The sequence below is a fragment of the Numenius arquata genome, chromosome 3 (assembly GCF_964106895.1).
Source record: "Numenius arquata chromosome 3, bNumArq3.hap1.1, whole genome shotgun sequence".
NCBI lineage: Eukaryota > Metazoa > Chordata > Aves > Charadriiformes > Scolopacidae > Numenius > Numenius arquata.
Window position 1 is genome coordinate 71,718,909 of NC_133578.1, and position 12,884 is coordinate 71,731,792.

General features: G+C 41.3%; 1 protein-coding gene across 1 annotated transcript in view; it reads right to left on the reverse strand.

Annotated features, from left to right (window-relative positions):
• Positions 1–12,884, reverse strand: part of FAM135B (family with sequence similarity 135 member B) — a 132,032-nt gene that overhangs the window by 67,666 nt on the left and 51,482 nt on the right. The window contains exon 3 of the mRNA XM_074144951.1: positions 3,168–3,307. Coding sequence (XP_074001052.1) covers positions 3,168–3,307 — 140 coding nt within the window. The remainder of the gene's footprint in view (positions 1–3,167; positions 3,308–12,884) is intronic.

Below are 12,884 nucleotides of genomic sequence, written 5' to 3' on the forward strand. Positions count from 1 at the left end.
ACTGTTTGGAATCTGTACAATAGAAAGTATTTGTACCCCAAAGCTAAAAATATCTATACAATAAAAGTATATGCAAAGCAAAGTACGCCGATTTCTGTTGAACTGGCCTGGAATCAAGTGTATCATTTCAGTTTTGAATTCTAATTTTTCAGATTTACGTTTACATCTTTGGTTTAGATTTTAAGAGCTGCAATAACAGTTATAACTGAAGTTTCCATAATACTTCGTAATATTCATCAATTTAGCCAGAACGTCAGACTGGATGATCCAGATATCCCATCTCACTTCAACTTCTCTGGAAAGTACAAAATCTAATATACTGTGCTATCCCAGCATGCCTCACACTGTCCTCTCCCTGCTATTAAATTGTCCCTGTATGGAGCCAGCAAGCAAGGAGACAGACAAGTTACCTGTTTTATTGCTTGATGAAAGAGGCAGAGCTCCTTCTTCAATAAGAATGAGAGAAAAAGCTTATGAAAATAAATTAGACTTCTTTGTAACACTAAAGGGTGCCTCAGCCCTGCAATATTGTTTCCTATGAATTCAAAGAGTTCTGTATTCTGGGATAATATAGAAAAAGGCATCTAATAAACCAGAGAGTTTTAAAGCACAATTTCTACGGTCAAAGGTATGCTCAAATTCTAGGTGTATAATTGAGGTTTCTTCCATTTAATGCCAGACAAAAAAGATGTATTTCCATATTTAAGCCTATCTAGGGTTATGCAAGAGGAAGGGGGGGAAAGAAAAAAAAAAAAAAAGAAAAAAGAAACCAGTAGCAATAATCTAATCTGGACATGCACATTGAGTGTTGTTTTTGAGGTTTTTTTTGTACTGAGGCTATCTCAGCAACTTATCTCATCAACAAAACTACCCTAGAACCATGAGGAGAAAGCACACTGCTCATTTTGGTATAATAGTTGATAATTCCAGCTCTCACAACAACAGAAACTACATGGAGCATGTAAACTCAGCACTTCTACTATCCACTCTAACTTCCTTGTCTATTTATCATAACTTCCATTTACAGAAAAAGCAGTGAACAGATCCTTCACCCTCAACCAGAAAAACTCAAGACAATTGGCCTGAAAAGGATTTGTATCTGTTGTGTGTTAAAGAAGTTAAGAAGGTCTGAACAGAGATAGTATTTAAAACACTTTACAAATCTTTAGGTGTTTTGCCAACGCCACATTGCAAGGATCTCATCCCAACACATGAGATGACATGACAGAGACGCAAAACCTTCTCTGAACAATAGCTCCGGACATAGCAGGTTTCTTCTGAGCATGGTGTCCAGTGGAGTGGCACATTTTAGTCTCTCCCATATTTATATCAAATTTTTAAAGTTGTGGAGGGCAAGACATCAAAGTAGGCCTGGGAGCATTAAGAAGAAGTGAACTGTGTGAATCTGCTCAACATGCAAAAACTTTTACGGACTTTTATTTCTTGCATTTGATTCTTTAGAGTTTCTTCAGCAACTCATCTGGGACAGACCTGTTTACCCCCTTCTTCTACACACCTGAAAACCCAACGCAACTTCATCACACAGAGATAAAGGAGTTTTAGAGGAGTGCAAAACCATTCTGTAAGTACAGAATTGGGCAGCTGTGCTTTTGCCAAGTGTTCTCCCATGAAAAGACAAGGGCGATGCACACAGAACATCGAGAGTCAGAACGCGGTTTAGCTGCGAGGAATCTTGCGGGATTTATTTTTTTTTAATTTTGTCAGGTGCACGACTTTCCTGAATATTAATGCAGAAATCATCAGAAATCATCCCTGCTCAACACAGCAGAAACTGCTATAATTTGAGAGCAGGGACTTTTAATCAGAGAAGTTCCACTGAGAAAGCATAAAATTAATATTCAATTAAGCATGTTGGAACATTTCCTTAACGAATATTGATAAATTCACATTTAGTATTTTTTCATAAAAGCACAAAACAACAATTCTAGGGAGGAATAAACTGATGACACTATGTTAAAAAAAAAACACAACCAAACCAAAACACCAAGAAAAAGGTGGGAGGGAAAGGGAAGCATGTGAAATCAGCTTAAATTAGGTTCTCCTGCTGTTTTAATTTAGATCTTGGCTTATCTTTAGATAAGCCACGTATATATGGGTAGAAATGAGACAAAACAGGAATTTTAAATCTCTTCATGCTCCGAGACAAACTTATATAAGGAAGGACAGGTGAGAATCTCTGGCCCCAAGTTCAACACACAGCATTTGATTCACACTGGCTGTATAATTAATTTTGATGGCATAGTGATTTTGCAAAAACAGCTAATATCATAGAATCATAGCATTGTCTAAGATTGGAAGGGACCCTTAAGATCATTGAGTCCAACCACCCCACCAACCTAACACTGCCAAAACCACCACTAAACCATGTCCCTCAGCACCATGTCTACCCGTCTTCTAAATACCTCCAGGGATGGTGATTCAACCACTTCCCTGGGCATGTGTCTCTCTACCAACAGAAAGCAAAGGGGTCGTACATGGACTTTAGGGAGTCTAAGCTCCAGCAAATCTGCCATGCACTCCTGCAACCAGGAGTGGTGGAAAGGGACTGTAGCAAAAACCAGCCTTAGGGAGGGAGGAGAAGGAGAAGGAGGAGGAGGAGAAGATAGCAGTAATGGATGGCAGGAGTAGAAGCTGGTCATAACAAGACGCAGAATATTCCTGGTTTTCTCAGGTGAGGTTGATCTACATAGAAATGTAGAATGAACGATCGAGTGCACAAATGACAAATTGTGGTTGATACGTTTGAATTTCTGATATACTGATTTACCAGTATATGTCAACATTTTATTCCACCGGAAAGACAAAGTGTAGACTACCCTTCCTAACAGGCACAGTGCATAGGGTCTATCTGAATAATGCAGATGCTCGTACAGTTGGCATTTACAAATAAACAAATCACCCCAGGCACCCTTGTCAGCATAGGTAATGATGGGTACAGGATGGTCAATCGCCTTCTAATGCAGATGCTGGTATTTGGTCAGATAAATCATGCTTTTACCTCCACCAGCTACATCGATGAGACCTGTGACAGCACAGGGACCCCATGACAACTTCTCAAACGGAGATATCTGTGCGATGGACACCTAAAGTTAGGTAAGAGGAATCCCAGCCCTCCTAATTTTTATGTGCATCCCAAGACAACTCACCCTTTCGCCATCCAGAAGCAGGTGCACTCTGAAGTTCATTGATTCATTCAGAATGATCTCTTCGTTTCTGTACAAAATCTGAAATATTCTGCTGTAAACGTTGTTTTCATGAACGCAGGCTGAGCAAAGGCTGGAATCACCTGCACAAAACACAGACAGACTCCTGGTGTGATTTCTGCAGGGAGATTATTTTTTCTCCTACACTTTCACTCCAGGATTATCTAGGCCAGTTGTATTAGTACTTGTAATTAAACACTTGCATTCTCAATAATTAATGGCAATGGAGCAGATTGATATGTTGGTTTCAAGTTCCCAAACATGGTATTTAAAGAAAATAAATATTAAACTGTAGGCAGGCTGGATTTCAAAATGAGAATAGCTGACCCTGTAACAGCAATTACCCTATTAACTTTATTTCTAATGACAGCTAAAGCATCCAATGTCTTCTAGGGACGTTTGCTACCCAGCACCATGAGGACTGCGAGTGTTCACCTGTGAAATTTCATCTTTTATCTGCAATGGGTATCTTTCAGAAGAGGGCATTTTCTTGTCATCTCTGGTGCACCCAGAAGCTACTACCTGAGAGGGGAGAACAACAGCCAAGACCACATCTTGAATGTAGAGCCTGGAAGTGCAGAGGCATCTTAAATTAAAATACAGAAAAAGTAGCCATTTTTTCAAGTTGCCAAAAGTCCTGTGCAATCCTTCAGGCCCTTGACCCATGTTAGAGCTGCAAAGTTGGCCAATACAATTGGGACTTACCCGAGGAACTCTAGAAGTAAACCCCTAAGCTTCTGCACATGAATTCAGACAGTCAATAGCTTCATCCGTGTGCTGATGTATCACAGCATCACAAATGAACTTCACATAAACTCAGGTGGGATTTGTCCTTCCTAACTTTTAGGTGCCTCCAATGGTGTAACCTTCTTATGGTTACAGTGGAGACTATGGAATTTAAGACATCATTCATGTAACGAAAAAAGCGCAGATTGAGGCAAATTTTCGCTTGAAGTCCAGTGCTTATTGAGTAATTCTTCTTTCACTAACAGGAAAAGAATGTGTACAAAGCGACATTGAAGGCAAGAATGTTTACAATTAATTCCTTCTAGAGGAGTCTGTGATGCCTGTGTGACTATTTAATAAACAACTGGGCATCAGAGTTGGGATGGGAATCATGTACTTTCAAGATGTGTTTTGGCTATTAATCAGAATCCCCTGCTATTTCCACTTCCATAGCCCCTGAACAACAACTTCTTGCAAAATTTACTCAGAGCCAGTTTTGTTCCTTTCCAACATTCGGTGCTGCAGGAATCTGAGCTTTTGAAATACAGCCTTTTAGCAAGTGGTATTTTGGAACTCTCTTAATAAGATGTGCACAAAAAAAGGTGTAGCAGATTCAGTCCTTCAGAGAGAGACAGATCTGTGATCATCATCAAGAAGCCAAGAGGCACATGCTTTTTACAAAGAATAATAGCTTTTCAGAAGGTACTTCCAGGAATTTGGGCCTTTGCAGAATTGTTTTGAGTCCATGAGCTGTGGTAAGATAAAAGTCCAGGTCAGAAAGTCTTAGGGACTGCTGTTTTTTCAAGAGTTTGAAATCAGGACAGGTCTATTCTGCTGTGCTAAAGCTACTGCTTTGCTTTTAAGTGGAAGACTAATACGTAATTTGCAATCAGAAGTCAGTGAGTTGAGACTGACAGAGAACTAAAGATTTCCTGAGGTAAGTTTTGTTTAGGAGGAAAAAAATAAAGAAAAGAAGAGAAAGTACTTTTTAAAAAAAAAAAAAAAAAGTATTAAAGGCCCTGGTAGACAAGTGAATGGAGCTTTGTCGTTATAATGATTAGTTTTTGTGGCGTCGGTCTGCTGGAACTGGAATAGTGCAGACAAAAAAAGCACCTTCTCAGTAAAAACCAAAAATTACATGGGGCAGAAAAAAGAGTTGTTTAAACACCAACAAGACCAATAAGACTTGAGCTAATTAATTAGCAGAATCATAGGGCTGTCGTCCAGACTGCATTCAAATCATTTTCCTGTTACTGACTTTTACCAAGCACACCCAGGAACACCCTAAGTGTCTCACCCTGCTATTGTCTTCCCATCACACATCCTGCACAACAGTTACGCGTAAGTCCCGGCAGCCTAGAAAACTACACATTTATTTCTTTGTGCTACACCACTTAGGCTAGAACGTTTCAGCCTGATTAGCTCTTCAAAAGCATGCAGTCATATTTATTTTAATTTAAACCTCATCGTATTAGAGACACGGCAAAAATCATATTAGATGTATAATGCATTCTTATTCCTAGCTGGCAGACAAAGGAAGCTTTATATTATTTGATTTGGATATTGATATACTGGTACTCTTCTAGGACGGAAGGTTTAATGTCATTTTCTTTCCAAACACAGTCCTGTGCAAACCACCCCTAGTGCGTAATTGCTTTAGGAGCGAGATTTGCAAGGTGGCATAAAGAGTCATTTCTCTTGCTGGAAAGGTCGAAGTCAAAGACATTCTACAATGCTTGGGGTTGTCTCAAATCAGTGAGTGCATGTGGTACTACAGGGCCAAAAATTGCTCAGTTTTAAGCACAGAGATCTACCTTTGAAGAGATCTGGCAGAGAACTACAGCAGATGAGTGCCTGATCGTCTCATAACCACAACCCATCCCTGCCTATTTCAATGGCCACAGCCTGCTTCTTTCCCTCTTAAAGCACGACGTAAGGCTGTGGCAGGAGGTTCCCCAGAGGAGCCCTTGGCAGCATGAAGGTAACTCAGTAAAACTGTCAGCAACGCAGGCATCCTGCCCCTCAAAGCAAAGCGGAGCGATAACATCTCCATAGATACCACACTTCAGGCAGTAGCACTCACTGATGTATTCTGTGCTTTAAGGTACAGACAGGGATTAGGCTGTATGACTGTGATCAAGCTTAGCCTGGAGAAGAGAAGACTGAGAGGAGACCTCATCAAGGCTTACCAACATCTAAAGGTTGGGTGTCAAGAGGATGGGGTCAAGCTCTTCTCAGTGATGCCTGTTGACAAGACAAGGGGCAACGGCCAGAAGCTGGAACATAGTAAATTCCATATGAACATGAGGAATAAAATTCTTTACTTTGAGGGTGCCAGGGCACTGGAATGGGCTGCCCAGAGAGTGTGTGGAGTCTCCTTCTCTGGAGACTCTGGGTGACCCTGCTATGGCAGGGGGTTGGACTAGGTGATTTCCAAAGATCCCTTCCAACCCCTACAATTCTGTGATTCTCTGATTCTTTCACTAACAAGAAGTGGTACCTGCACCACTAGGATTGGGACTATTTTCTTCTCTTTCTCAAAAGCTTCATCTGCTGTGTTGCCCCATACGATGATGTTATCAATGTACTGCAGCGTTCAGAGCTTCACCCTGTTCCACTGCAATCTGGATCAGTCCATTGCAAATGGTAGGGCTGTGTTTCCACTCCTGGGGCAGTTAATTCCACGTGTACTGGATGTCCCTCCAAGTGAAAGCAAACTGTGGCCTGAACTCCGCTGTCAAAGTGATTGAAAAGAACACATTAACGATATCAGTTGTGGCATACCACCTGGCTGCCTTTGACTCCAATATGTTTTGAAGTTCTGGCATGGCAGCACGCAGTGGTGGCGTGACTTCATTCAGGCCATGATTGTCTACTGCAAGTCTCCACTCTCCACTGGACTTTCACACTGGCCTTATGGGACTGTTAAAGGGTGAGTGAGTCTTGCTGATCACTCCTTGGCTCTCGGGTCAACAAATCAGCCTAAGGATGGGAATCAGGGAGTCTCGGCTGGTGTGATATTGCTGTCAATGCACCGTTGTGGTAGTGATTGGCACCTGTTCAGAATCAGAATCAGAATCGTAGTGGTTGGAAGGGACCTCAGAGATCATCGAGTCCAACCAACAGTAAAAAAAAAAAAAAAAACAAAAAAAAACCACCACAAACAAAACCACCACCCACCACCTGAACACACAACAACAACAACCAAACCAAAAACCATCACCCACCCACACAGCACCCCACCACAAACCAGTAATCTTGGACACTAGAGCATGCCCTGAAGAACCATGTCTACACGTTTCTTAAATACCTCCAGGGATGGTGACTCCACCACCTCCCTGGGCAGCCCATTCCAATGCCTGATAATGCCGATGTTGTTCTTCGACCCTCAGCAACCACACAATAGAAGGGTCCTCCGAGAGACCAGGCAAAGTAGACAACTGTTTAAGTTCCTCCATCTCCAAGGCCACTATACCAAAACCCAATGGCACCCTTTTGGGTCTTTGAAATACCCTTTCCTGAGACCGCCTATGCCAAGGATGCACAGAGCCTCTGGGCCAGTCACGATGGGGTGCATTTGTCATTCATTCCCAGCTAGGCTCGCTTCAGTCTCTAACACAGTCAGCTGTTACAGGGATCCCCCATCACTCCAGAAATACACATGGATTCTGACCATTTATATCTTGATGACATTAGAGCAGACTGCCCACCAGTGTCCATGACAGCCTTATTCTCCTGAGGGTCCGATGTGCCAAGAATATTCAAAATTCTCAAGAGCTATTGTAACTAGCCTGGAGGAGAAGGGGAAGGTGAAGGAGCTGGGGAACATTTTCTTCCTTGTCTTCCCCATAGATTGGCTCGCCAAGGAGAAAAGGTAAAGAGCGTAATTATTAATAGTTTCCGAGAGATGGCTCCCGAAGTACAGAGGTGACAGCAATGCTTAGAACAAATATCAGATCAGTCTCACGACTGGTAATTTTATCATATCATAAAACAGTGTTACACAGTACAGCAAAATGATAACCTTAATCCAGCCCCCAGAGGTGATAAACAGCATCACAGGGGGTATATACTGCAAGTAAGGTGTTGAATAACACAACTGACAACACGCCCTGAGAACAAATAAATCGACATTGTGACCAGCAACTACTAAACTAACATAATGAATGCTTATAACAAATTTGTTTTAACACAATCTGGTCAGGTCTCTCAGGGTCTCAATCCTTGTGCCCCACATTGGGTATGAAAAAGGGCTGTTGCGGTTTAACCTGCCAGGCAGCTAAACACCGCACAGCCATTCACTCACTCCCCCACAGTGGGATAGGGGAGAGAATAGGAAAAAAAGAAGGTAAAAATTCATGGGCTAAGATATAAAGACAGTTTAATAAGAAAGAAAAGGAAGGGAAAACAAGAATTATTATCATTGTTACTGTTGTTATTACAAAAGAATATACAAATGATGCACAGTACCATTGCCCACCACTCACCCACCGATGCCCAGCCAGTCCCACAGCAGCGGCTGCCACCCGCCCCAGCCAACTCCCCCCAGTTTTATGGTTGCATGATGTCATATGGTATGGAATATCCCTTTGGCCAGCCAGGGACAGCTGTCCTGGCTGTGTCCCCTTCCCAGGTTCTTGTGCAGCCCCAGCTTCCTCACTAGCAGGGCAGTGCGAGAAGCTGAAAAGTCCTTGACTTTGTGTAAACACTGCTCAGCAACAACTAAAACATCAGTGTGTTATCAACATTATTCTCATCCTAAATCCAAAACACAGCACTATACCACCTACTAGGAAGAAAATTAACTCTATCCCAGCTGAAACCAGGACACTTTTACAAATTTCCCCTTGTTTCTGGGATACCTTCTGACACTCCTGCCTCTCTAAACCCACAGACTTGTCTGCTAACAGAGAATGGCAATAAGGTTCATTCGCCACAGCTGACATTGTTCAGAGACATAGCAGATGTACACCCATGTTCACACAAGCACAGGATGTTGTGAGAGAGAAGCTCGAAACTACAGGCTTTCCCAAGTCTCTTTTTAGCATAATTTTGCATACGCAACCAACTCTGAGCTGTGCCTGCACTGTCAGCGGTCACATGCAGTCCAAGGAAGACAGACGCAATGCGTGGAAACTGCTGGGAGCTCTCACTCCCTGGTGAGAGCTGGAACTAAGACTGTATTGACCTGCATTTAGCATTTTTTTCCACAGTTTCAAAGGCTTGATCTTCAGTGAACTCAACAAGGAAGGCCTAATTTTGCGGTAATGAGCTTCTACTCAGTGAATTTCCTTGTTAGGAGATTTATTTGTGACACTTGCACTGTCCCTTGAGCTAGAAGGAATCCTATTTTCCTGTCTCATTTTCGTAAGTGGCTATTCCATTTACTGCTTATCTTCTTTGGGTTGAATAGGTCTTCAAATTATCTGGAAAGTGCAAGAGTTCTCAGGACTGTAAGAACCATGAACAAGACAGCTGTGCTCCATAATGATTCGTTTAAGAGAATGGGCAAAGCCTGTTGATGCAGGTCTGTCTCTCTCTTCTTCCCACAGGAAATATATTCCCATCCCACCACCACCTCTAGCAAACCCTTTACAGACTATGAAGTAATGGCATTTTTAAAAAAAAGGAAGGGAAAGAAGGCTCTTTGCAGTTGTGCGGAGTTTCATACACATAGCACAGGCTGCCTGTACACACCAGTCAGTATATCATGTCCTGCTTCCCCACTGTCTCCATCTCCAGTCTACCAAGCTCCACCAGATACATACTAGTCTACCTAACCTTCCTAATCTGGAAGTTTCTAGAGATGGAGATTTCTAAATATTATTGCAGCATGTCATACAGAAATTGTTCATGCCTTTAAAGAATCAGAGAGAGACATTCCTATCTAGATCCTGAAGGCCCCTGAAAACATCTGTCCAGATAATCTTACAAGGAAGAAACTGATGGACAGGAAAAGAAAAAGTTTTGCACAATGTCTCGGAACGTATAACAAGGGTTTGGACAGGAAAGTAGAATGAAGTAAGCAACGCATAAGAAAATTGAGTTTAACATCTTCAAGAAAGAGCACCAGAACCAGAAGGACACCACCATCGTCCCCTACAGAGTTATGTGACATCTGGTCAAACTTACTTAACCACAGCTTTGCAGTTGGTAGTAGGTATAATTTGATAAAGCTGATAATTAAATCAACTTCAGTTAAATAATGTGCTACTCTATTTGTGTTTTGAATTGGTATAATAAGACAGAATAGCTTTCTCTCCTACTTGAAGGACCCACTGGTTCATCAACTGAAAGCATTGCCTGGCTGGACTGGCAGCATCCCTCAGTTGGTGCAAAGCTGTGACAGGGACCTACATTTCCTGATTTTCAAATGTTCTCATTTGTATTATTTTTCCCGACAGCACCCTCACACCACTTCTGTTCATGTGAGGAGAGGAAAACATTTCTGGGGAAAAGTAGTCAAAGATGCTGATAAAATTCTCTGACCTTTCTAAGATCCTAATACATACACCAGACAGATTATTACTCCTTCTCCCAAACTCCAGTGGCCAGTTATCCCAATTGTCCTCTCCAGATAACCCACTGTCTTCTTTTTCAACTCTGAGGTTTTATAGCATCCTCCTCCTGTTTTCACCATGACTAAATTATCTCCTTTCTTCCCGTTAAATCTCCTTTATTTGAACCATCCTTTACTTACTTTTTTTTTTTTTTCTTTTTAACCTCTATAAAAATGGTTTGAGCAGTTTCATATTTGGTTTATGTCAATAACATTTCCACGGAGCAAGCAAACAATGAACTCACCTTGGCAGAATCAACTGACAATGACACACGCATATCTCAACCTCTGATTTCTGTCAAGGAGAGACTTTGAAATGGCAATGTCTTGGTGTACCTGAGACTTGATGATGAATTATTTCCCCAGAGCCACCTAAGTCATATGAACCCTTGCTATTTGCAAAGCAATAGGATTGGCCAGTTTTTATGCCCTCTGCAATCTGTTTGGCATGTAAGTGATTAGCACATTCCAATCTCAACAGCTAGATTCTTTCCATAATTATATTTTCAATTGTGCTTCCTCCTGATGTCTGTAACTGCCAAAGAAAACTGGAATTAATGTTAACCGACAAACCTTTTCAAGGATAGCAGACATTCTGGTCTGAGACCTAGATTTGCCCAAGAGCATTGGTATAATTTCACCTTTGAGAAATGCTGGAATTCTATTTATATTAATTTTTTTCAGGGCCTTAAAAGATGTAAACGCTTAATCACACAGCCCCTAACTCAGAACTCTTGCATGAGGTAATGTTCCTACAACAGGAGAGTATCTTCAAAGCTATGAGTGAAAGGCAGTATGTTTTAGAGGGTTTCTGAAGAAAAAACAAGTCAGAAAGGAAAAGATTCTCATTTGTAGTACTACAGAGACCACGCACAGCAAGCGTGATCATCAATACATCACTTTGCATTACTTTCTAACTCTGCTTCCAACAGGTGCCAGAAGCATGAAAAAAGCCTTGGAATTACGTCCTCGGTTTATTTTAAAATTTACTATCTTGCTCAGAGTAACTTTAAATAATGTTAGATTTCCCTACCTAACAAAGAGCATGAGATCTAAACAATGTGTGAAAAACTGTGTTCTCCAGAGGAAACACATTAAAACCTCCTTTACAGCAAATCTTCTCCTATACAACTTTTCTGTTAAACTTGTAGGACTTGACTAATTAGAAGTGAAAATATATTTTTATATATATATATAAAAAGTGAAATATATTTATACCCCTCCATTTAGCATATTTCAGCTGCTGGGTTTGACAAAGAAAGCACAGAGATAGGATTTACCCTGAGTCTGTCCTGTCTTCAGGAGCCCAGAGAAGTAAGATTAATTACTACTTTTTCAAAATAAGGAAGGAGGAAATGTGACGACTCAGTCCTGACACTGCTGCTGGAGAGATTACATCACTTCCTATCCCCCACGCAAAGCAGAGAACAAAGAAAGTCATATTTTTTTTATTCTAAATATAAAATTACAGCTCCAGGGAATATAGCCTTTTAGAAAGATGACTTCAGGTTTACATCCTGCACTCACCAGATTTATCTCTCTACGGCTTATTGAGCATTGTGCGACAGGTCTAAAATGAACAGGGAGCGATTATACAGTCAGGAAAAAATCCATATGGAAAACAGATTTAACTTCAGATCTAGCCTCTTTAATGCCTTTATGACTATAGCACTGCAAACAAGATAATTACTCAATTGCTGGCAACTTCTTGAATCTCTCTTACTGCCTGAGAAAAGCAGTACTATTAGGCTGCTGTTCATATAAAAAGAAAAGCACGGTTCTGCTAAGTTTTGCTTTAATGAAAGAGATGCTCTTCAATAATGTGGGGAAATCAAGATGCTGCAGTTGTAAAGAGAGCTTTACTCTAAATATTTCTTTATGAATAACAGCACACACTAAACATTCATATTTCAGATTAATTCAGAGCCACAGGAAGTATATCATAGTCTCTGTACTTGGGCTCCCACATAAGAACATCTCAGAGTCAAATGATAACCTGAAACGTGGATGGGTTCATTCTCCCAGATCACTCGTGCACAGACAGATGAAGGGCAGGGCAACACACTCACTTGAGAAAGAGCAGTGAGCGTTTTGAAATCTTCCTACCCACAAACCTTATGCCACTGCCCACACAGACATGTTGTGTCAGCGGTTCATGTGATCTTTCCTAATCTGCTTCAGTGGAAAGTCAACTGTTGGTAAATCACAGCAGAAGGCAGTTTAAACTGAGCTAGATCTCCTTGCCCTGAAGCGAATGGAAAGCAATCACATAGTCTATTAACAGAGGTGAACAGGGAGGGCGATAATAAACGGGTATACAGTATTGCCTTTAAAATCTCAGTCTGGACTAGCTGTAGCCCACCGACCTGTAATCT